This window comes from Sciurus carolinensis, chromosome 8, assembly GCF_902686445.1.
Source record: "Sciurus carolinensis chromosome 8, mSciCar1.2, whole genome shotgun sequence".
Classification (NCBI taxonomy): domain Eukaryota; kingdom Metazoa; phylum Chordata; class Mammalia; order Rodentia; family Sciuridae; genus Sciurus; species Sciurus carolinensis.
In genome coordinates this window covers 125,652,249-125,676,488 of record NC_062220.1, presented here as the reverse complement: position 1 = coordinate 125,676,488, position 24,240 = coordinate 125,652,249, and the positions used below count along the sequence as shown (strand labels likewise).

At 59.3% G+C, this 24,240-nt stretch overlaps 1 protein-coding gene across 1 annotated transcript in view; it reads right to left on the bottom strand.

The window, feature by feature from the left end:
* The window catches only part of Kiaa1671 (KIAA1671 ortholog), a 142,459-nt gene that overhangs the window by 69,712 nt on the left and 48,507 nt on the right, over window positions 1–24,240 (bottom strand). Inside the window, 1 exon segment of the mRNA XM_047560118.1 lies at window positions 18,465–18,599. Coding sequence (XP_047416074.1) covers window positions 18,465–18,599 — 135 coding nt within the window.

Here is a 24,240-nt window from a genome sequence, read left to right as displayed (position 1 = left end):
CCGGGGGTGAGGGGCGGCCCACGCTGCAGGGGCCGCGTGGGGCACGTCCCCCCAGGATGCTGCGGACGGAGCGCCACCCCGCCCGCCCGCGCTGCGCTGCGGTCTGAGCCTGGCTGCTGCTCTGGTTCTGAGGGTGGCTTCCTGGGAGAGGGAAGTGCCCCAGGAGAGCGGGTCCCCTGCAGCAGGTGCTCCGCCCCCGTCCCGGGGCCTCAGCCCGACCCACGGCCCGGCACCTGGAGGTCCTGGGGACCCCGTGTGCCACAGGCTCCCAGGCACAAATGATGATGGCTTCTTTACGTCCTTCTTTGTGTTCCTTGGGATCTTGCGAGTTGTCGACCTTGTCCTTGTGTTATTCTTGCAATTAATGAAAGAAAACGAAGCGGGAACTCATATAAATCACGTGAGGAGGCTCAGGATGTGGACCAGGAGGGTCCCCAAGAGGCCCCGGAGGGAGGGGAGGTGCAGGGGAGAGGCGCTGGGAGGGCGATATTTCCTAAAGTCGTATTTTTAGGAGCTCCGGAAAATTCCCTGGGTGAGAAGGCATCTCAAGTATTTGCAAACATGCAGAAGGGAAAAATAATACTTCCCGAGACTCCTTTCTGGGCATTCTCGAATCGTGGCACACGTTCTGGAAAACTCTGAGACCAACATGTGTCAACTCCCCCGCGAGTCCTTCTGCTCACAGAGTCCTGCTGAGTGTCACAGAACCTCTATCAACTACCCCACTGCTTAGTTTTACTGATGAGGAAATAGAAACCCAGAGAGGGCAAGCAATGTGCCCAGAGACACACAGCAGATGAGTCTCTGAGTCAAAACAAGATTCAAAAACAACACTCTATAAACCAGAAAGCGCTTCCACGTGGGTTTTCCAACTTGGGCGTTTCACCAAAAAACCATTTGCAGATTTTTTTTTTTTCTCTGTTACATAGAACAGAGATCACAACGGTGGGGGCAGGCCGACTTTCTACTTTTGCTGAGCAAGTTCAAGGAAAGGAAAACAAGATCTATTATTTTCATCTCACGAGAGTCGGGACGCGTTCCCGCACCACCCAGAGCCAGGACGGATACGATTTCAGAATAAAGAGGGGCCCTTGAAATCCGAGAAACGTGGCTTCCTGAGCAACCCGCCGCCTCGGCCCTTGATTGCCCAGGGACCAGAGGAGACTCCACTTGTGCCTCCGGGACCTCCGCTCTCGGACTCCCTGCTCCTCCTGAAGACCCGCTCTGCCTCCCGGACAGACCCTCTGCCCCTTCCCCTGCCCTCCCCTCCTCTTGTAACCACCGCCATTTCTCAGAGAAAACAGAGACGCTGCTGCCCACAGAGCAGAAGAGGGAGGCTGGAGGAGGAGGTGAAGAAGATCCCCTGGTCTGGGAGCGGCACTCACCCAGAGGAACCGCAGCAGCTTCAACAGGCCGGGGCAGTAGTAATACTCCATCCCGCGGGCTCTGCCGGGGGCACCCTCCTGGCCTTCTCTGGAGGGCGGCTCTTCCCACTCTGGCCGCTGGAGTGAAGTTCAAGGCGGCATGAATCATTCAGAAGCCAGCAGCAGAGGCACCAGGCGGGCGGCTGGGGAGAAGCCCCGGCTCGGCTGCGGAGCCTCGAATCCCAGGCTGCTGGCGCTGGGCGGGCCCAGGGTGGCTCCTCCCAGACCAGATGCCCCAAGTGCAGCCTCGGGAGCCCTGGGGACAGACCAGGGACCTCCACTCTGTGGCAGGGGAGCCCCACTGTGCTTGTGAGGGCAAGGCGGAGCCCTGTGCTCCCCCCTGTCCCGGCCACACGCGGGGAGGGGACACTCCTGGGGGGCAGGACCTGAGTCGGCCCGGACCTGGGTGGCCTTCCGCCCCCCACCCCTGCTAAGCTTCTGGGCGTCCCTGAGAGGAGAGCTGGGTCACCACCGTTTTGCACAGAGGAAACTGAGGTCAGACAGGGCCAAGGGCTCGGCCAACGTCACACAGCGAGTTGGTAACAAAGCCACCGTGGAGGCTTGGCCTCCCGAGCCCGAGTCTGGGTTCCGTCCACTCCTGGGCCTGCCCAGCACCAGGCGGGGTGCCCAGGGAAAGCGGGTTGGCTTCCTGACGCCGGCCACTGTCCCAAGTCGGGGGGCAGCACTTTCTGGAGCTTAGAAACGCAGTCCGCGCACACCTCGGGCCAACCCGGGCGACCTCGCTTCAGGAGACACGGCGTCGCGAAGCCCCAGGCCTGGTCCCTGGACGTCGGAGGGACAGGTCATCTCTACGGTTCCACAGGTTTCCACTGGGAGAAAGATCCGGAGCAGCTCTTAAGCCACGCGGTGAGGGCAAGGGCCACGTGACCCTCGGGTGCCGAGATGGGCAGGCAGAGCAGCCCGAGGTGACCAGCCAGGGGAGGCCAGGCAGGCCCAGGCCCAGGCCTGAGGGCCCAGGGGCCTCCACAGCAGCTCCCCATGACCAGGTCAGCCCGGAGGCCAGCGCACAGGGGGTGCCCCAGGAGACGGCCATGCGTGTGTCCCCGCAGCCCTGGTCCCTGCTTCTGAGAAGGGAAGAGCCGGGCAGGGTGGACGGTGCGTCGAGGCCCTGGCCGGACGCCCCCAGCAGCCTGAGGGTCGCAGCTCTGCAGCCCCACGCGGGTGGGTGGCGGCCACGGCCGCCCACAGCCCGACTGAGGGTCCAGGGTTGGTCCCAGCTGACGGCAGAGCCGGGGACAGCACGGCTCCCGGCGGCCATACCTGCTTCCTGACGGACCCGGCCAGAGGCCTGGGCCCCGCTGACGGCCTGAGAGCTGGCTGGGGTCCCTGCTGCCCGACGGCAATGGACAGTCAGGGACCAGCAGGAAGCTGGGTCAGCCGGCCACCCGCCATCCCAACACGCAGCGCGGGGTGCCCGTCCCCCAGGCCGACACTGCCTGTGGGGACCGAGGGGTCGCGGGGTCCCCTCTACTCTCCACGGGCCTGGGGAGGAGAGGGCGCCGGGGGGACAGGCAGAGAAGGTGCGGGACGGGGCAGGAGGGCGAGCGGAGGGCAGGGGACAAGGAGCCCGCGGAGGCAGAGGAGGACCCGGTGTGAGGGGGACACGGGGAGACAGAGAGGGAGACGGGTGGAGGGAGAGCAGGCCAGCTGGTGGGGGGACCGAGGGCCGGGCACCAGGGAGACAGAGGGCAGGGGGCAGAGCGGGGGCGGACGGGGCGGAGGCCGGGGAGGCAGGACCAGCCCAGGGGCTCTGCTGCTCTGCAGCCCGGGGTCCAGTCACCGGGCACTGCCCCCGAGCGGCTGCCCCGCCTGGCCCCCAACGCCGGTGGCCCCACCCTGACCCCAGGGAGCGAGGACAGTGGGGGCGCTGAGGCAGCAGCGCCAGCCTCCCTCCCCGCGGGGCCACCGTGGCTCGCGGTGACTCTGGGAGAAGCGGGAACGCCCCTCGGGCCCCTGCCCACCCCTCACCTGGTGGCCAGGGGATGCCTGGCGGGGTGGAAAGGTGACCCCAAAACACGTGTGTCCACCCGGAACCTGCAAACGTGACCGTCGGGGGAGACAGGTGCTGGCAGGTGCAGCCAAGTTAAGGGACCTGGACGGGTCACCCTGGAGCACCTGGTGTCCCTCCAAATCTCACGTGTGGGCACGTCGTGACGCCCGGGCAGCGGCATTAGGAGGCGGGGCCCTGGGGAGGGGCGAGGCCCAGGGGTCCAGCCTCGTGCACGAGACGAAGGCCCTTATACGAGGGTGTGAGGGACTGAGCCTGTCCCTTCTGTCCCTTCTGCCACGCGGGGACACCGTCCACGAGGAACGGGCCCCAGCAGACAGGGACCCTGGATCCTGGACTTCCGTCCCCAGGACTGTGAGGAGAGAGGCCTGCGGTCCTGAAGGGACGGACGCCAGGCGGGCCCTGCCCTCAGGGACAAGCTCCCGAGGAGGGACAGGCGTGGACACGCGGCAGGGCCCGGCCAAGAGCGGCAGAGCGGCTGACGCGGCACAGGCCGAGGAGCGCCAGGGGCCACTGCAGCTGGCCGAGGCCGGGAGGAGCCTGCCCTGGGGACACCTCCACGTCAGACTCTGGCCTGCGGAGCTGGGAACGTCACCAAGTGTGAGGGGACGCCTCGGTGGCCTAAGAGAGACCCACAGGGCTTCCTCCTCACCGCCTGGACCCTCGCCGAGGTCTCCCCCGGATGGCGCTGTCCTGCCCCAGTGGCCTGCAGCCTGGGCTCCAGATGGGCCAGGCCACAGGATCCCCTGGGCTAACCCCCCCTGGGACTCCACCCTGGGACTCCACCCCGGGCCTCCCTGCCAGCCTCACTCCCACCTGCTCAGCCTCCCCTGGTCAGTGGCCCTCAGCCAGGTCCCAGGGCAGCCACCCCTCCGTTCAGTCAAACAGGGCCTGACACCCGCTGGGCGCTCAGGTGTGGGCAGAGGCCTCCTGTCTCCACACAGGAGGGCAGGTCCTTGGAGGGGACGCTGGCCGTCACAGAAGGCCACGGGCTGGAACCTGGGGCGTGGCCGTCTCTGGGCCGGGACTGGCAGTGCAGGGGTCGGGGGTCGGGGGTCAGGGGTCGGGGGCCTGTTCAGTTTTGTTCACACCGGCCGCACCACAGGGTGGGGCAGCCTGGCCCCTGGGCCCGCCCGCACCCCGCAGCCCCTGCTCCTCCCAGGCCAGGCATCCCGCTTAGTGACCCTCTGGTCACTAGCGCAGGAGGCTCACCCACTCGGCTCGCTCTCCCTGGGGACCTACTGCGTGCTGGGCCTTGGATCAGGAGTGGACAGAGACAGCCCAGCACGGCCCCACCCACGCCAGCCAGAGGGGCCTGCCGACCCCACCGCGGTCACCCATTGAGGGCTCGCCAGGGGCGGCAGCCCTGCTCCTGGGCCTCCAGCGCCCTGCTCCACAGCTGCCACCACTGTCCGCGCCAAGCCCCGTCCTCCTCCAGCGCGGCCCCTCGGCCCCCACCCAGGCGGGGACCACCACTCTTGGAGGCCTGAGAGCAGGAAGGAGGCTGCGCCCCCTTCAGGTGGGGCGGGACAGGGGACAGACCGCTGCCCGCTGAGCAGGGCCCGGCTCCCTCGCCTCCGTGGCCCCAGGGTAGGGCGGGCAGCGTCCCCAAAGGGCAGGGCAGCCCCACACCAGTCCAGCTGAGAAGGAAGGGGAGGGGGAGGAGGAGGAGGACAGGGAGGAGGGGGAGGAGGAGGAGGGGGAGGAGGGGGAGGGGGAGGAGGAGGAGGGGAGGGAGGGGGAGGGGGAGGAAGGCAGGAGGAGGGGGAGGAGGAGGGGAGGAGGGGAGGAGGAGGAGGGGAGGAGGAGGGGGAGGGGTCCAGCATCGTAATGCAGAGGGCAGACCTACTGTGTGCTCAGCACTGCACCAGCCCCCAAGGGGACTGGAACCCAGACACACGCCTGGCAGGTGAGGATACCGTGGAAGGTCAAAGTGCAGACAGACAGACAGAAGGCTGTGGGGGTGGGGAGACACAGGGAGGGTCTCACTCGAGCAACTGCTGCCGGAGTGAGCCTGCTTAGTCCCGACGCTAGCTAGCTGTGTGATGTTGGGCTGGTTACTTAACCTCTCTGTGCCATTCTCTTCGTATGAAAGAATATGGTGACTGTGCCTGTCACACAGTCAGTGCGAGGTGTGAATGGGGTGATGAGGTGCTCGGAACCGAGACCACTGTGGTTCAAACACCCCAGCCGTGGCTGCTTAATGATAGTCTAGTCCGGCCAGCCTGGCTGACAGGGCAGCAGAGGAAGCCCAGGCGGGCAGCCCATCAGGAAGGGGGCACTGCCCAGGCTGGGCACCTCGCAGTCCATCCCAGGGCAGAGCCGGTCCACAGGGCCCTGGAGCGTGTGACCAACGGCAGCACGTCTGAGATCACCTAAGCCACACGACTAGGGAAAGAGGACAGCAGAATCTGACCCAGCAGCCGCCCTCCAGGCCTGGCGGGGACGGGAGGGGCAGCCGCGGTACAGGGCTCAGGGGACGCGGCCCAGCAGCCAGGAGGGCCGAAGACGTCGTGCCAGGCACAGAACACACGTGTGCTGCCAGCCAGAAAGGGCGGAGGGGACAGGCCGGGGCGCCAGGGCGGGGGCGGGAGAGTAGCGGGTTCAGGGCTCTTTCTCAGGTGAGGAGAAGGCTCTGGAACAAGAGAGTGAGAGTTACACGGCTTTGTGATTTACTGAAAATCATTAAATTGCATGCTTGAAAAAGAGGGGGTTTTGTAATATGTAAATTATATCCTGCAAGCTATTGATGGAGCAGGAGGGGGAGGGGAGGAGGAGGAGGAAGACAAAGAGGAGGAGGAGCAGGAGGAGGAGGAGGAGCAGGAGGGGGAGGAGCAGGAGGGGGAGGAGGAGGAGGGGAAGAGCAGGAGGAGGGGGAAGAGCAGGAGGAGGAGGAGGAGCAGGAGGAGGGGGAGGAGGAGGGGGAGGAGGAGGGGGAAGAGCAGGAGGAGGAGGAGGAGGAGGAAGAGGGGAGAAGGAGGAGGAGGAGGAGGAGGGAGGGAGGAGGGGAAGGAGGGGGAGGGGGAGGAGGGGGAGGAGGGGAGGAAGAGGAGGAGGAGGGGAGGAAGAGGAGGAGCAGGAGGAGGAAGGGGAGGAGGGGGAGGAGGGGAAGGAGGAAGGGGAGGGGGAGGAGGAGGAGGGGAGGGGGAGGGGGGAAGAGCAGGAGGAGGAGGAGGAAGAGGGGAGGAAGAGGAGGAGGAGGAGGGAGGGAAGAGGGGGAGGAGGGGGAGGAGGAAAGGGGGAGGAGGGGAGGAGGGGAGGAAGGGGAGGAGAGGGAGGAGGAAGGGGAGGAGGGGGAGGAGGAGGAGGAGGAGGGGAGGAAGAGGAGGAGCAGGAGGAGGAAGGGGAGGAGGAGGGGGGAGGAGGAGGGGGAGGAGCAGCGGCAGGAGGAAGCAGCACCAGCCCAGTGAGGAGCGCGCGGAGGGACAGCCCCAGGGCACACTGGCACCAGGCTGTCCTCGCCCTTAACCTTGACTGAGCCCCTCCTGGGAGCTGGGTCCGGAGACCAGCTCTGGTCCTGCCAAAGAGACCCGCCTTCTCCCGCTACCGGCCCCTCAGCCCTCTCAGGGGGCCAAGGTCACAGCAGTAGTGGGCACAGCTGCCTCGTCACAGGCTGCGGTGAGGGAGCGCTGAGGTGCCATCGGCCAAGCACCAGCGGACTGCAAGGGCCCCGTGCGTGGAAGCCGGGAGGGCTCAGTGGGGCGCAGGGACGTGCAGGGTCCTTGCTCTCTGAGAGCTCAAGGTCTATGGGGAGAAGCACTTGGGACTAGACCACAGCACAGGAGGCTGGGGACCCTGCGGCGGAGGAGGTGACAGAGAAGGGAGCCAGCAGGAGGGCTCCTCACAGGCGCAGCCTGCAGCTAAGTCTCCCAATGTGACAGCTCGTCCCTCTCCTCAAGAGACCCTCAGCTCAAATGGAAGATTCAGTACCTCTGGAAACACGGCCCGCGTAAGTCACAGATGCCACCTCTACATCCTCAGGCTCTTAGGGCCGGTCCGTACCTGCCCCCGCCCATGCACACACCTTTTAGAAATAAATAAAACTGAAAACTGTCCCCAGAAGACAATTTCTTCGGGAGACAAGCCATGTCATTAATATAAAGGGGGTGGCCCGGGCCGTGAGGGCTGGGGAGGTGGCGGCCCAGCTGGGCAGCTCTGACCTCAGCACCGTGAAACAGAGGCCCAGCCCGGGCCCCCAAGAACAGAGCATGCGCGCTGAAATCATGCGCCACAGAGAAGAGCATCCCAATGGTCACGGAGAGTGGGACGGTCTCAGGTTCCAAGTCGCCCAGTACAGAAGGGGCGAAAGGCTCCAGCCTGCCCTCTCCTGGTCATTTCTAACACTGCAAGGGGCGCCGCGGATGAGGGAAAGGGAGAAACCGGGCCAGAAACACCCCAGGGCACCGCGGATTCCTGAGGCCGCAGATAGGCGGGGCTTCAAAAAGAGCGTCCTGGCTCCAGGATGGGACCAGGCCAAATCACTCCCAGTCCCCTGCCCCAGTTACCTGCTGCGTCCCACAGACACTCACTGCCCCTGGGCTCTGTACTGACAGCTCCAATGGGCCAGAACACAGGGCCCTATGAGGGGCAGAGCCAGAAGACAGCAAATCAGCAAGTGGAAACCAGGCAGTCCTGGAGGGAGGGGTTGTGAGTAAATTAAAGGGGGTTTACAAATTATGGGGCCGGTGTTAAGGAGAACACAAAGCGGGAAGAACCCAGATGCCCATCCACCCACAGTGGATGAACCACATGTGGTATGTTTATACGATAGAATATTACTCAGCCATGAAAAAGGAGTGCTGGGCTGACTGAAGCTACACACTAACAGACCTTGAAAACACCATCCCAGGTGAGAAGATGCTCACGAGGGCCCCATGGTATGTAACTCCAGATTGATGGAATATCCAGAATAGGCAGCTCCAGTCAGGTGGACAGTAGATTTGTAGTTACTCGGAGCAAACGGGCGGGGGATTCTCAGGAATGACAGGTAGTGGATAAGGCATTTCTTTTCGGGGTGGTGCAAATTTTTAAAATTGAGCATGTCACTCATTTATTTCCCAACTCCGTGAAAACTGAACACGAAAACGGGAAAAGTAAACATCACTGAGTGGCACGATTCTGAATGGGCGAACTTCAGGGTATGTTAACTACCTCTCAGCAAAGAGAGGTATTTTTTTAAAGGGAACCAAGGAACACATGAACTAAGAGTCCACGAGGCGCCTGGATATGAGACCCTTCCAGGAGGCACCAGAGTGGCTGGAATTTGGGACAATCCAAGTTTGAGCGTTAGAGCCTCCAAGCATGGGTTCTATTCAGGTTCAAATCCCGGGTCCTCCAGTTCAGAGCTGTGTGACAGCGGGCAAGTGACTTCACCTCTCTGGGCCTCTGCTTTGCCACGTGGGAATGAGGAGGGCAGCTGCCACCTTGTGGAGCCACCATGAAGGCTGAGTTAGCACGGTGCCGGGCCCGTCCAGAGGGGGCTGATGAGCAGGGGCTTGGGCTGAGAGCTAAGGGCCCCTGGTCATCTTTTGGAGAATGTTATGAACTGAATGTGTCCCCCCAAAAAATTCATGTTGAAATCTGGGCCTCCGCTATGACCAGGCAATGGCTGGGATAGGAGCTGACACCTTTGGGGGGTGATTAGTCTTGGGGGCCAGGATTAGCCCCCCCAAAAAAAAAATGGCCCTGGAGCCCTTTCTGACCTGACCCCACCCGTGCTGCACCCTGAGCTTGGTGTCCAGAGCAGAGAGGAACCAGGTTCTGTTGTCCCTAAGCCACCCGGTGTGAGTCCCTTGGTCATGGCAGCCAGAAGAGACTAGGACGGGGACAGTTGAACAATGGCAGATGTGGTCCAGCTGACTCTACCAAAGGCCTGTGGCATACACGCTTTATAAAGGGATGGACCTCGACTTCGCTCATTCACTCCATGACTCTGCGGGGCATGCCTACTGTGCGCGGGGCATGCCTACTGTGCGCGGGGCATGCCTACTGCGCGCGGGGCATGACGCCCGGTGTCCCAGGTGGTTCCAGCTTCATTTCTTCACCTGCAGGGTTCACGTTGCCATGTGAACGAGCCCCCCTCCACCAATCAAAGCCCAGAGCAGAGGCTCCAGGCGACCCCGGGTACACCCCTAGAATCACTGGTGCCACGTAGCTCCCAGCAGACGGGGTACCCCGCCAAATCCCCACGCAGGACTCCTAGAGACAGAAAGCCAGGGATCACATGCCGGGCGGCATCTCAGAAGAGAAAATGGACATTAGGTTAAACTGTGAATGTCCAGATATGAACTCCGGGAAATCGCAATGTACCGACCTTGGCGCACGTCACACTACCGAAGCCTCGGTCTGACACGAGACATGGATAATCGGGGAGACTGTGTGTGGAAACCTCTGTACATTTTTCTGTAAGTCTAAATGGTCTGAAATGGTAACATCGATTTGGAAAATACCCCTGCCCCCAAACACTCTGACATCGTCCTATCTGGGATGTGACCAAGGGGCATCAAGGTTTTGAAGGGCTTTCCAAGCCATCTTTAGGTGTGTCAAAGTTTGGTACCCATTCACAGAAGCAAGACCCTGCCTGGAGAAGCCAGAAGAGTTAGAAATAGAGATTTTTTTTTTTTTAAACATGGTTTTGGTTGGTCAAAATACATATTGAACTGGAGAATCATAAAGATCTTCCCAAATATCTTCTGGGGTGCGTGTCTGACAGTGTGGGCCTCCAACCAGGGCGAGCAAATGTCCACACTCACTTCCCCACCTGCCCTGACCCATGCTCTTGGCGGACATCACTAATGGATTACGGCACCCTCTCCCTCTGGGCCTGGATGTCCTCCCCAAGTCCTTTCCAACACAGGTACAGTGTAAGCATGGTCTGTTGGCGGGAGTTGGCCCTTGAGATAAAGCCCACTTCCTGCCTTGCTAAGCAGGTGGCAGGTGAGGCCACGGGGGGAGATCTGCATCGTGTGGAGCCCCCCGGGTTCCTGTGGTCACAGGGAAGCAGCCAGTGGCTTGCAGCTGTTGGATTCCTGGCATGGAGCAGGCAGGGCTGACTGCCAACTCTCCATCCAGGCCCAGAAAGCTGAACCTTCCCTGTCGCCAGGACCGCTCCCGCAGCTTCCTTTCTCCACGCCTGAAGCAAGGCGGCCTCAGAACCCCCTCCTCACCGGCTGGCAGGTCACTGGCTCCAGCGCGCCCACCCTGCAGGCCCGCAGAGCCACGCCCAGCGACCCTGGCCAATCCCAGCGCAGCTCGCGGAGCCCGCCCCCCGTCTCCCTCCCACTCCGGGCCGGGTGAGCTGCAGCCACCGATCACAGAGATAAGGAGGCTCCAACTGGTGGAGCCAGATCTGGGAGCCGGATCTCCCACCACCCCAAGCCCTAAGCTCAGGTTCCCCACACGGTGCTGCATAAGGGGATATGATATGGGGATAAGGGGACGGGAGACGCTGCAGCCCCTCCAAAGTCCCCACCCAGCCAACTATCTGCGAAGCACGGGGAGCGCTGGATGGCACCGTGCAGAAAGCGCTGGCTTAACCCACAGTGGATGCGTCTTTGGAGACGCGCTGAGCCTCCAGAGTGCTAGATGAGCCCCAGCAGGCAGCGTTTCCGGGGCTGACGGCAGAGCACCCCACCGCCACCTCTTGTGACCGGTCCTGGGAGATTCCAGGTGTACCCAGGAAGGCGGGACTTAAGGACCTCGGGCATCTGCCCCATCTCCCAGCATCCCCTCCCTCCCTCTTCATCAGCTCCGCTCTCTGCTCAGGCTTCCAGAAACGGTGTCTTCTGGCAGCTCACGCTGGGCATGTGATGTCACCCCCTGGGCCTCCTTTTCCTCACCACTGAAGGCGGGGATTAATTCGGTTCACTCCCTCCTGGCTCCCTTGCCCGCTCAGGGGAGGCTAGTGCTCGCAACCCCCCGCAACTCCACGAGGGGGCGCGCGTGTGCCAGGATGTTCCTGGCACCACCAGGAAGAGAGGCCACAGGCGGGAGGGGAGGCGGGAGCTCTGGGATGCAGGATGCTTCCTTTCACCTAGGGGCCCTACTCCCATGAGAGTGCCTTCCCCTCCCCAGCTGCCAGGGATGAGTCCGCGGGCCAGAATTCCATCCGGGCGTCACAGTTTCTTCACTGTGTGTCTTGGGGCCAGTTACCTACCCCCTCTGAGCCTCAGGTTCAGAATCTCTAAAATAGGTATCTCCCAGGCACTTCAGGATATAGTGAGGTCACTTAGGAGGAAAATACGAGGGGAAGGGGACTCAGCAGGTGCCATATGGGCTCCAGGCCTCAGTTTTTACATCAAGGACATGGAGACAATGAAGGGTTTGTGATAATAAAATGGGATGGACAACCTGCAGAACTCAGCAACTGCCACACAGAGACTCCGTATCCAATGTGTAGTCACAACGACAGGAACAGACACCTGTGAAGCACCTACTGAGTGGCGGGCATCACCCACAGGGTCTTAAATACATTAACGCATCTAACCTCACCAAGCTTCTCACAGGTAAGGCCTGGTTACTATCCCCGTTTCACAGATGGGGAAACTGAGGCACAGAGCTGTTAAAATACACGAGGTTACAGAGTTGGGAGTCACTCCCAGGACTCTGGTGCAGGCCACGCACACTTCTCTGTCTGCATTTTATACAATTGTTAAAAAAATGATTTTTCCAGGCAACCAAAGGAAAAGTCGAAAGATAAACTGGACTTTAAATGTGGTGCATTAAAGAACACCATCGAGAGCGAAAAGACAACCCACAGAATGGGAGAAAATACTTGCAAATGACATATCTGATAAGAGACTTGTTCCGAATAACTATACCAGGAATATACGTGGACATGAAAGCTCAACACCAAGCCAAGCAGCCTGATTTTAAAACTGACAAACAATTTCAGCAGACATTCATTTCAAAGAAAAGAGACGACGGGTCACTGAGCACACAGAAAGACGCTGGACATCATTAGTCACCAGGGAAATGAAAATAAAAGCCATGATCGGCGGCCGCTTTGCAACCACAGCGTGCCCGCCCATAAACAGGCGGCGGGCACGTGGGGGAAATTCGAGTATCCGGGCGCTGCTGGCGAGGCTGCGAAGGGCAGCCACCGTGGAAAGCGGTGTGGTGGCTCCCCAAAGAATTAAACACGGATGGAACCCCCAGGGAACAGGAAGCAGAAACTGCAACAGATCTTGGCACCCGGCAGCTTTCTAGCCGAGAGGTGGAAGCTGCCAAGCGCCGCCCACGTGGGAGGGGATCCGCGAACCGTGCGCACCACCGATAGGGCGCGACTCAGACCCGGGACAACGTGGGTGAATCTCCAAAAGACGAATATTGCCAATATAGCCAATATTGTCCGAGTCCATTTATGTGATCATCGAATGAGCAGATTCAAAGAGCGCAAACAGGCTCAGGGGCGCAGGGGCTGGTGCGTTAGGGCGCCTGGGCACAGTTTGTTAGAGAGGATGGACTCGTCCTGGAAATGGGTCGGGGTCGTGGCCGTAAGACGTCGTGCACGTACGTAAGCACACTGTGCTGTGTGCTTCACACGGTGAAAGTGGTCAGTTTATGCTATTTCTATTTAACCACCGCAAGGAAACCTTTGCTTAGATTGCTGCCACTTGCTAACTAGCGTCGCGGCTTCCCCTACCTCCCCCAACCGCTGTCGGCAATGTCCAGCAGAGGGCGCTCCAAGCCTCGCCTCTGGGGGTTCATCAGCCAGGCAGGAATATCCCCTGGCTTCTCCGGGCTCCAGTGTTTGTAAAACCAAGTCCCCTACTCCGAGTGGAGGGCCACCCTCTCCGCTCCAGCTCAGGGGACACCGCCGTCCTCATTACCCCTCTGCTGCTTCTACCTGCTGGAGTCTTCTTCTGGTCTCACTTCCTCAGAGAAGTCCTCTCTGACCACGTGACAGGAGAGAGCCCTAATGTCACTCTTGACTCCCAGACCCCATCTGATTTGCCTCGTAGCCCTTGGTGACCTCCAAAAGTCTTTGTTTCAGCCTAGTTACCTTTTCGTGCACACATGAGCTGCTGGGGGCAGCAGCCAAGTCTTGCCTATCGCTGGACCTGAAGGGTCGTTACTGTGGCATCTGACACAGCAGATGACCGAGCCACATCTGCCGGATGCATGAGTGCATGAATACGTGAATCGCTGGCACCTGTCACCCTGGATTATGTCGTTGGGGGTTAGAGTCTATGAATGACGCAGTCTGAGAGCCCAGCCTAATGTATTCATCTTCAAATCCTCACAGCTTTGTATGAATTAATAACTGGGTGAAAGACGGAGGTGGGCGTATGTACGAACATAGGGCTGGGTAAGCGGGAGGGTGGGCGGGGTGGAGCACAGACGGGTGGGTGGGTGGGGAGGTAACTGGGTTCCCCCGATGGATGCAAATCACAAACCTCGCTGCCACCCTGGTCATCTGCATTCGCTACCAAGAAATGAAAACTTTCTGGTCTGACTGGTTTGAATCCAAAAAATGAACTTTAACCAGCGGAACTCTACATCGCTCAGTGTCCGAGCCCTTCCGGCCCAGCAGAGAAGAGCGGAGACGCGATGAATGAGTGGAACCAGCCACAGCTCAGGGTTCCTGAGCCTCCGCAGAGCCCACAGAGCTGCCCGACTCTGCAGCCACTGACCCCACGCTCCCTCTCCTATGCCCCTGGGCTCCCTCATGGCTCCGCCCCCGGCCACCCTGCCGGGGACCCCCTGCCTTCTCTGAGCTCCGCTGGCCAGCAGCCTGGATGCAGACTGTGCCTCCCCACCCGAGGCCTGGTGCTCAGCACACAGAGGCCTAACAGGTGTGGGGGGCCTGAGAGTCCACATCCCGGGCAAATTTAAAAATACACCATCTTTACTCAGTCAGTATCTGTGATGAGCGGTTTAGCAGTTCTCATAAATCTTCCTTTTTAGCTCTTCATTCCCATTTGGACACCCTGTCCACCACCTGAAATTCAAGAAGCCTCTCCCACTAGGACTAAGGACGTGTCCCTCAGGGGTGCCTCTTATGAGTGTCCTCTTATCTCAAGTTGGTGACACTCACAAGAGTTGCTATTGTTGCCAGATCCCGAATCTTGTCCCCCATTTCCTAGTTACTGTAATAAAGTCCTCGGGTCCAAACGCTTTGAGCCTTCGCACTATCACCCTGGCAGGCCAAGTCCAAAGACAGTGGCATGAGGACAAGATGCCACCACCCTCTGAAGGAAGAGCCGGGGTCTCATCTGCAGAGATGGCCAAAGCCACAGATGGGAACTCAAACAGCCGCTGGGGTGTCCAGGGAGGACGCGTTCAGTTAGTCTAAGACAGGGCAGAGGGCCACGCCCACTGTCCAGAACTCTCTCTCCTGCCTCCACCCTCGGCCCCAGCGCTTCCTCCACCAGGGTGGCCTCTTCTGACCCGCAAGGGCAAGGCCGCCGGCTCTCCTCCCCACCACGCCCTCGACCTTGACCCAGCGCAGTGAGACGCAGCAGACGCACGCGAAGCGGGGCCCCGGGGCTCAGGCCGCAGCAAGCGCGCATGTACCTTCCTGTCTGTCTCACTCGTCACCATGACCACCGCCTGGCACCAGCGCGCACCGGCAAACCAGGGGCTCCCTGCGCCCTGGCGCCGCCCGCCGACACGCCTGCGCATGCGCCCACGTGCCTCCTCGCCTCCTGCTCATCCCAAGGGATCCCCAAGCATCTGGGCCCCGGGACTGGGCGCTGCAGGAGGCCGAGGAGGCAGGGGCTCCAACACCCCTCCCGCAGCCTGGCACACAGTAGGTCCACAGAGGCAAGAACTCATGGCCAAATGAGCCCTGAATGCCAGCCGACAGAGGTCTCGGGCTAACCAGAGGCGCACGCCTGCCCCACAGTGGACACGTGCCTCTGCTGTCACGTGGGGCCTCTGGGGCGGAGCATGACCCAAGGTCGGGGTCCACAGCTGAGCCACCGCGTTCTGGGACACCTGGGAGACCACAGCCAGGGCAGAGCTCACTAGCCCGGAGGAGCGGGACCCCACTCGGGGCTGGGGGATGGAGGTCTGGCTCGGCACTTGGTTGGGTCAAGGCCCTCAGGTCCTGAGGAACTCATGTCCAGTTCTGTCCCCAGCGGCCAAAGGACCTTGGATGAGACGCCCCCCCTCACCAGGCCTCTGCTTCCTCAATGGCAGGAAACCTTCTAAGACACGTTCCCTTCTCAACTCTTTTCTAGAGAACAAAGAAAAAACTGGAAATTCAGTAATACGAATAAGGCAGCAATGGCAGGCATGGGCCAGGCAGCCACAGAGCTCAGGCCCTGGGACCCTCGGCTGCTGCCTCCCCCGCGCCACACGGGGCCCAGAGCGCAGGCTGCAGACCCCGGCCCTGGGCCCCAGGGGTCCCTCCGTAATTGGGGCCATGACTGTATCCACAGCACCTGGGAGCGCTGTGTGCCTCAGGCAGGGGCCCTGTCTGCTGTTCCTGGTTGTGTCCCCAGCTGAGACTCACTCGAGGTTCCAGGAGGGGCAGGGCCGGGCCAGCCAGCCCTCTGCTCAGGCCCTGACCAGCCTGTGGTTGGCTGGGGTAGGTGGGACTCCACAGGTCCTCAGGCCACCAGCCTGGCAGATCCCCAACGGCCTTCAGAACAGCTGGGCCCAAACCCAGCTCAACAACTATCACATCAGCCTGAGGAGGCCCAGGGCGCGGGGTGTCTTCTGTCCGGGAGCAGCTGAGACACAAGCGCTACGGGCCAAGGGGAGGGAGCGGCTGGCGGCAGGAAGGCCCCAGGGCCTGCTGTGTGGCTATGGGCAGGTGGCCTAACCCCTCTGAGCCTCGCGTTCCTCCTCTCAGGATGGGATTCGGCCCTTTAAGTGGGTCTGGAGTACAACCACAAGGTCCGACCCACAGGCTCGGAAAATGCCGGTGAGCAACCCCAATCCTAGCTGGAAGGCAAGGGCATAGCCTTTCCTCACAGGCTGCAGCATAGTGACCGCACTCACCAGGGTCCCCTCAGCCACCCCCACTGGGGAGGTCCAGGGAGGGGACACCAACCCCAGAGGAGCAGGGCAACCAGCAGCGGCAAGGCCCCAGGCCTCACCTGGAGGGTCGCCCTGGCCAAGGCAGGACCTCTCTCTGGGCCTCAGAAGCTGCGTAGGTGAGAAAAGGGGAGGGGAAGAGAGGAGAGCAGCCAGAGTGAGGCGAGGGGGAGCAGGGATCCGGCCTCTGCTACAGAAGCGCTAACTGAGCACTTAACTACGTGCTGGGTGGCCTCTACTGCGCGCAAGAATACTCCCGAGGCCAGAGAAGGCCGTCTTCATCTCACAGAAGGAAAACCCGCCTCGGTGAGCTTAGCCCCGCCTCCTTCCCCAGGTCGCACTGTGGCTGTGGTTGCAGACACAAGTCCCGAGAGTGTGGAACGGATCTGAGGCTGGGCACTGCCCAGTAGGGCTAAGTCCCACCCACCCACCTCCCGAGGACAGGAATTCAGGCAGGCTGAGGTGGCACGGGCCTCGGAGCCCAGAAAGAGGAAGCCAGAGCACATTGCCTCCTGGTGGAGGATGCCAAGAACAAAGGCTGAGCCTTGACATGGTGAAAGAGGTGGAGCTGGGTGGCCGGGGAGGATTCCAGCAGGCAGAGCCCACAGAAAGACAGAAAGGTCTTTAGAAAGGTCTTTAATGCTTTTCTCCCTATAACCTTTGCCTTCACCTACACACAGCAGTTCAAGTGCAATCACACAAGCTCCGGCAGGACCACCTGGGAAGGGGTGGAGACACGGGTCAGAAAGAAACGTGGAAGGGAACGTTTTGCACAAAACTGTGCGGTGTGCACGTATCTGCAGCTGGGATCAGGACCATCAAGGAAGCCTCCGGGGTTGCTCAGAAGACACCTCCTTGAGTGCAAGGCCTCACTGGCCCTGTCCCCCTCAGCCCCACAATGACCCCCTTCCACTTGGTCTTGGCCATTCCACAGCAGGTTCTAGCCCTGCCCAGGTATCTTCAACCCATTTTACAGAGGAGCAAGTTGAGTCTCAGGAAGTGAATTTTCTTGCCCGTGGCCATGGCCCTGGAAGAGGTGGACCTGGGGTTCCAATGCAGGGTTCTGCATCTCCAACCCACCAGCCCCACATCCAAAGACCCTCAGGAGCAGAGCCTGCACCTGCTTATGAAGGAGCCTCCTGTCCCTAGACAGGGACCTGGGGCCTGGTCAAGGCCAGGAGCAAGCACAGAACTGGGCAGGTGTCCAGGTGTCGCAGAACTGAAAAGATCAGCGGGAAATCCCGGGAGGTGGCGAGCCCTGGCCCCCGCCTGGGAAGGCTGAGACTCCCCAAGGAGGCGACTTCCCCAGGGGTGGCTGGGTATACCCAGTTCTTCCCACCAGCGAGCAAGTGGCTGGGAGGGAACAGCCCCTGGGGGCAGGGCAGGCAAGCCCGCAGGGCCTCAGGCACAGGAACAGCCTGCACCGTGTTCTCCCAGCCCCCAGCGGCCCTGTGGAGCAGAGAGCCCACCGCCCACGTCGCAGCAGAGGGAAGCGCAGCGGTCCAGCCTCCGGCGCGCATGCGCAGCCCGGGTCGAGCCCCGGCGCTCCGCCTGCCCGGGTTTTAAGCACAACTGTTTGCGCGCCAGTGCTTGGTGCGTGCTGGGCCCTCGCATGTCCCTACGCCATCCTCACCACAGGGATAAAGAACAGGATCCCGACCAACTGCAGAGAAGTAAAGTTCCCAAAGTCTCATAGAGGCCGAGAAGAGCCAGCGCTGGGATGGGAACTCACGACTTAGGGCCCCTAGGACGTGTCCTCTTACCCACGGCCCACCTGGCAGCTGGGATCGCCTCTGCACGTGGTGCCCGAAACCCGAGGGCAGCCAGGACCTCCCAACAGAGCCAGCAGACGCCCGCCACATCGTGAACCAGCACAGCAGCCAGGCGACATGGATCCCCAGACAGCAGCCTGTGCCCCGCCTCCCTGCCCAGGGCCAGCCCGAGACCTCCGCAGGACACGCGCACAGCGAGGCCCACTGCCAGCCGCCCGGGGGCTCCTCTCCAGACTGGCCGGTGTCACTCACCACAAAGGGCCCGCTCATCTTGTCCTTGGAAAAGCTGTGACTTCTCCGAGGTCCCAAGGCCACAGGGGACACCTGTCGAAGTGGCTGCTCATGATCCTGAAGGGCATCCCCCTGCTCCAGGCCCCTTGATGGCACCTGAGACAAAGAATGCAAGGAAAGGACGTTACGGGGGGGGGGGAGGCTTTGGCATTTACAGGAAAACTAGGTCATGCCAGGAGAGTCCATTCTGGCAAAGAAGAACATCAAACCACCAGAAATCCCCCAACCTTAATGGTTGGAGGTAAGTTGTGGGAGCAACAAGCCTCAGTCCAGGTGGTCCTGCCTCAGCCACCTGTGTGACCTTGGGTGAGTGCCTTAACCTCTCTGAGCCTCAACCATCCAGGAAGCAGATAATAACAGTAGCCAGTTTCTAGGGTACATGAGAAAAACAAGGAGCCTTGTGCAGGACGCAATACAGCCACCAGGTGGCGTGCGTGCGTGAGTCCTGGGCGCCCGGCTCGGCTCACCTACCCCCCTACACCCCCCCCCCCCACCCCCGACCATCCTTGGCAAGTGGGGGGCCCTGGAAAATGTTAGCGGGCCCCATTACTGCCTGTGGTGGCTCGTGGCGCTCCTATTTGAACCATCTACCCCAGCGTCCAAACACTCAGGTGCGCATGAGCACAGCTGCCCAGAGAGTGCGCGAGAGCAGCTCCTGGCTCCCCTCCTCCGCATCTGGACGTGCGTTCCACGGGGTTACATAACGGGAAGCAGTCACCGGCTCCTAAACACAGGATCCCCAAACCTATACTTTACAACCCTCATCCCTGCACAGACAAGGAAAAGGAGGCCCAGAGAGGGAAGGGGCCGGCTTAAGAACACACAGCAGCAGGAAGAGCCAGGCTGGATGCCTGGGCCTTTCCGCACAGCCTCACGGGCCCCTGGCCTCCCTCCTGCGGCCAGGCTGCTCCCTCTCCACCTCCCTGCAGGCCCTGAGCCAGCCACAGAGCCTTCTGTGCCACGCCCTCTGCCATTTTTTCATGCCCCTCGAGGACTTACATAAACCCCACCAACACCTGGACGACCCCCCATGCTCTCAGGGTTGGGACTCCAGATGGACAGATCTGACAGCCACTCAGCATCCCGCCCAGCAGCTCGGCACGTGGACCTCTGCACCGTGTGCCCAGCACCGACCTCTCCCTTCCTCCTCTCCAAACTCAGTCCCCATCCCAACCAGGCAAGCCCAGACCCTTGGGCTGCCCTCCACATGCCCACGGCCCTCCACCCCAACAACTAAACAGGGTTGACATCCTACAGCGGAATCCGCTCAGTCCAAAGGTCAAAGTGTAGGGACAAAAACAAAGAAAACCCTTAGGAGAAATCTTCATGACCTTGGATTTGGCAATGGCTTGTTAGGTACGGAATCAAAAGCACAAGCAACAAAAGACAGACTCCATCAAAATGAAAAATGTTTGTGTCTCCAAGGACACCATTAAGAGAGTGGAGAAGTAGCCCACAGAATGGGAAAAGATTTCCACACATCCTGTCTTGTATCTACAATATGTAAAGAGCAATGGCAATTCAATAATAAACACATGGCCCAATTTTAAAATAAACAAAGGCTCTGAATAGGCAGGGGTCCAAACAATGTATACGAATGGCCATAGGGCACATGAAAGGACATTCGATACCATGAACCATGAGGGAAACGCAAGTTGAAACTACAAGGAAGTCCCAGTTCACACCCCACCCACTCAGACGGTTGTCACCAAAAACAGGTGGTGGTGAGGACCTGAAGAAACTGCTACAGGGAATGTAAAATGGTGCGGCTGATTTGAAAGACAGTGTGGCAAATGCTCAGAGTAAAGCCTAGAGTCACCATCTGACCCAATGATTCCACTCCTAGGTGTGTATCCCGGTAAAAAACTCATGTCCACACAAAGACAGACACACAGATGCCACGGCAGCATCGTTCTTAATAATCAAAAATAGACACGAACCAAACCCATAGGCAGAAGAATACGTAAAATGTGGTCTGTTCACACAATGGAACATTATGCACTTAGGAAAAAGGTAAGATTCTGACACATGTTGCCACCCCGATGAACCTTGAAAACACGCTAAGTGAGAGAAGCAGATGGCGGAGGGACATGTCCGCGTGTTGATTCTGATCGTGGGACATGTCCAGATCAGGCTTCCCAGAGCAGGAGCAGAGAAGCGGTTGCCCAGGCCTGGGAGTGAGGAAGAACAGGAGCAACCGCCTGGTGGGTGCAGGACCTTCTGGGGGTGACGAAGGTGCTCTGGAGTAACAGAAATGAGGACCATGGCAGCCTCCACGCTGGCCTCCCGGCCTCCACCCTTGCCCCCTCAGTCCAGATGGGGTGGGGTGTCTCTCAGACTCAGAGGGTGACATTCATGCTCAGAGCCCTTCGGTGACTCCCCAGTGACCTTGACCAGGTCCTCTGCTCAGGCTCCGCCAGCCTCTTCATCTCGGCTGGGCCCCCGGTCGCTGCCTCCTGACCCTCAGCTGTCCTCGGGACAAGCTCCTCCCCTTGCTGGCCTCCCAGGCCTGGCCTGGCGGGGACGCCCTCCCTCACCCCGATGGCCCCCTTCAGGCCCTGCCACCTCTGTTCCTGTCTCCCCAGGCTTCCCACTTCCCAGATGACCCCCTGCACTTGCTGGCTGCAGGACCTGCCCCTTGCGGACCCTGGCCGTCCACCAGAACGTTCTGCCCTGATGGGGACGTTTGCGTCTGTGAGTCCAACATGGTTTGACGTGAGCCACACGGGACTTGTAAGTGCTTGGATGTGGCCAGGGTGATGGAAGAACTGAATTTAAAAAAAAATTTTTTTTAGATGTTGATGGACCTTTATTTTATTCATTTATTTATATGCAGTGCTGAGACTCGAACCCAGGGCCTCACACATGCTAGGCAAGTGCTCCACCCCTGAGCCACGACCCCAGCCCCAAAATGAATTCTTCATTGTATTTCATCTCCTTTTTTTTTGGGGGGGGGGACTGGGGATTGAACTCAGAGACGCTCAACCACTGAGCCACATCCCCAGCCCTGTTTTGTATTTGATCTAGAGACAGAGTCTCGCTGAGATGCTTGGCACCTCACTAAGTTGCTGAGGCTGGCCTTGAACTCATGATCCTCCTGCCTCAGCCTCCCGAGCCACCTAGGACGACAGGCGTGCGCCACCACATCCAGCTGTATTTCACCTTAAATAACTTGAATTTAAATAACCTGAGCTGGTAGGCAGGTCCACATGGGGTCCCTTTCAGCAAGCCCAGAGCCAAAACACAGCCTACTGCATTTATTAAACATATTAACTGAGGTCACGAGGTCGACCCCAAGTCGCTTCCCCCTGACTCCCTCCAGGTGCCTCTGTACCAGGACAGAACAGTCAGAGGCTGGGCCCTGCATTATCCCATAATAAATCTACAATGAGTCTGGGATAGGAGCCCCACCCTCAGATGAGGAAATTGAGGCTCAGAGAATTCCAGGGAGGGGCCCAGAGCCACCCAGGCTAGAGTTTAATCCCAGATCTGCCCAATATCCAGTCCAGGGCTGTTTCCAGGGAGAAACCAAAACATACCAGGGCAAAGGGTTCACTCCCTAATAAAGAGCTCTCAGAAATCAATGAGAACAGGACCGACAGCCCCAGAGAAAAGCAGGTGAACATGAACAAGCAGGTTACGGGGAGGAAAGACAAACGAACTCACACACCCTGTGCACTTGAATAGGCGATGGCCGTTCTAAAGCCACCGAGGGACCTGCAGGTGTGCAGAATTCTGCCCACACAGCTGCCCCTTGGCTCACGGCAGGGCTCTGTCCTGAGGCACCCATGCTAAGCTGCAAATGTGTATGGAAAAGGCCTGCCCTAGGAAAGGCTTGCTCCTCAGCACGCTGCAGGGCACAGCCACGGCATCAGAGGCAGGGTCCAACTGCATGTCGCCACCCAGGGGGACACCAGGGTTCCAAATCCCAAGTCCGGTATCCACCTCACGACGTCCCTTTCGCACCCTGATAAAGTTGGAAATGCACCAAGTTGAGCTGTCGTAAGTTGGGGACCCTCTGCTTGTAACATCAGGTGCTCAGAAATGTCACTCGCGAGGGAAGGTTACATGGATGGTGCTACATCCGCAAGCAGTTGAAAAGAATGAGGATGACCAGGCGTAGTAACATGCGCCTGTCATCCCAGCGGCTCAGGAGGCTGAGGGAGGAGGATCAAACACTGAAGGCCAGCCTCAGTACCTTAGCAAGGCCCTGAGCAACTTAGCGAGACCTTATCTCAAAACATAAAAATGGCTGGGGAGGTGGCTCAGTGGTAAAGTGTCCCTGGGTTCAACCCCCAGTTCCAAACCGAAAATAATAATTAAATTAAAATTAAATAATTGAAGTAAGTGAAATACTATAATCAGGTCAGGGACAAAGTTTCTATAAGTGTTTGTTCAGTGAAAAAGGAAGGGAGGGAAGGAGAGGGGATCACTTTAATTATAATCACACCTTTTGGGGGCACATCAAACAAAACGGCTGTGAACCAAGGTACCCTCGCCGGAGAGCGCAGAGACGCCCTAAGAGACTTACTGCAGCTCTGTGTGTAATACTGATCTTCTAGCCAGCCCAAGTACCCATCAAGGAGGCCCCGCGTGAAACACGATTGGGCTGTCGCATCATAAAATCCTTTGCAGTCGTTAAAGAGAATAAGGTGATTCTGTACACAGGATTACTGTTTGGTTAAAAAAAAAAATCAAGCCAGGTGCAATGGCACACACCTGCAGTCCCAGGGGCTCGGGAGGCTGAGGCAGGAGGATCACGAGTTCAAAGCCAGCCTCAGCGACTTAGCGAGGCCCTGAGCAATTTGGCGAGACCCTGTCTCTAAGTAAAACATAAAGAAGGGGCTGGGGATGTGGCTCAGTGGCGGAGAGCCCCTGAGTTCAATCTCGGGTGCCCCTCCCCACAAAATCAAGTTGCACGATTTTTCTGTAGAATGCTGTCAATATCCAGATGTGTCTACACCTGAGTCTACGCACCAGATCCCTCGACCTCTGACCCTGGGTATTTGGGTCTGGCTCATTCTCTGCGGTGGCACTTGCATGAGAGGACACTGAGTAGTATCCTTGGCTTCTACCCAGTACACTGCCATGGCAACCTCTTCCCCAGTTCTGACAACGGCTGGCCTCGAATTGGTGATCCTCCTGCCTTGGCCTCCCTGACCAGCTGGGATTACAGGTGTGCGCCACCACGTCTGGTTTTCACCTTTTATTTCTTGACAACTGGGTCCTGAGCAGGGGTGTCTCGTCTGCATCAAGAACTACGGATGTGTCTGGAGGGGTCCCGGTTTCTTTCTTTGGGGAAACCTTTCCTTTCCAACCCAGATGTCCTATAATATTCTGAATTTTAAATGTCACCCAAGTATTCACTGCCCCTGCAAGAAGAGAAATAATTTTAAATATATGTGATTGCTAAGTGACTCTGGAATAGAGGAAAGTCCCAAAGGACATAAAAAGCTGCATCTGGGAAAACATCCATGTTCGTTTGTTGGTGGTGCTGGTGTTGGTGGGGTTGTTGAAGCCAGGGCCTCACGCATGCCAGGTAAGCACTCTACTTCTGAGCCACATCCCCAGCCCTTTTTATTTTTTATTTTGAGATGGGGGTCTCACCAAGTTGCTGAGGCTGGCCTCGAATTGGTGATCCTCCTGCCTTGGCCTCCCTAACCAGCTGGGATTACAGGGGTGCGCCACCACGCCTGGCTTTCACCTTTTATTTCTTAGGTTTTGTTTTGGGTTTTTT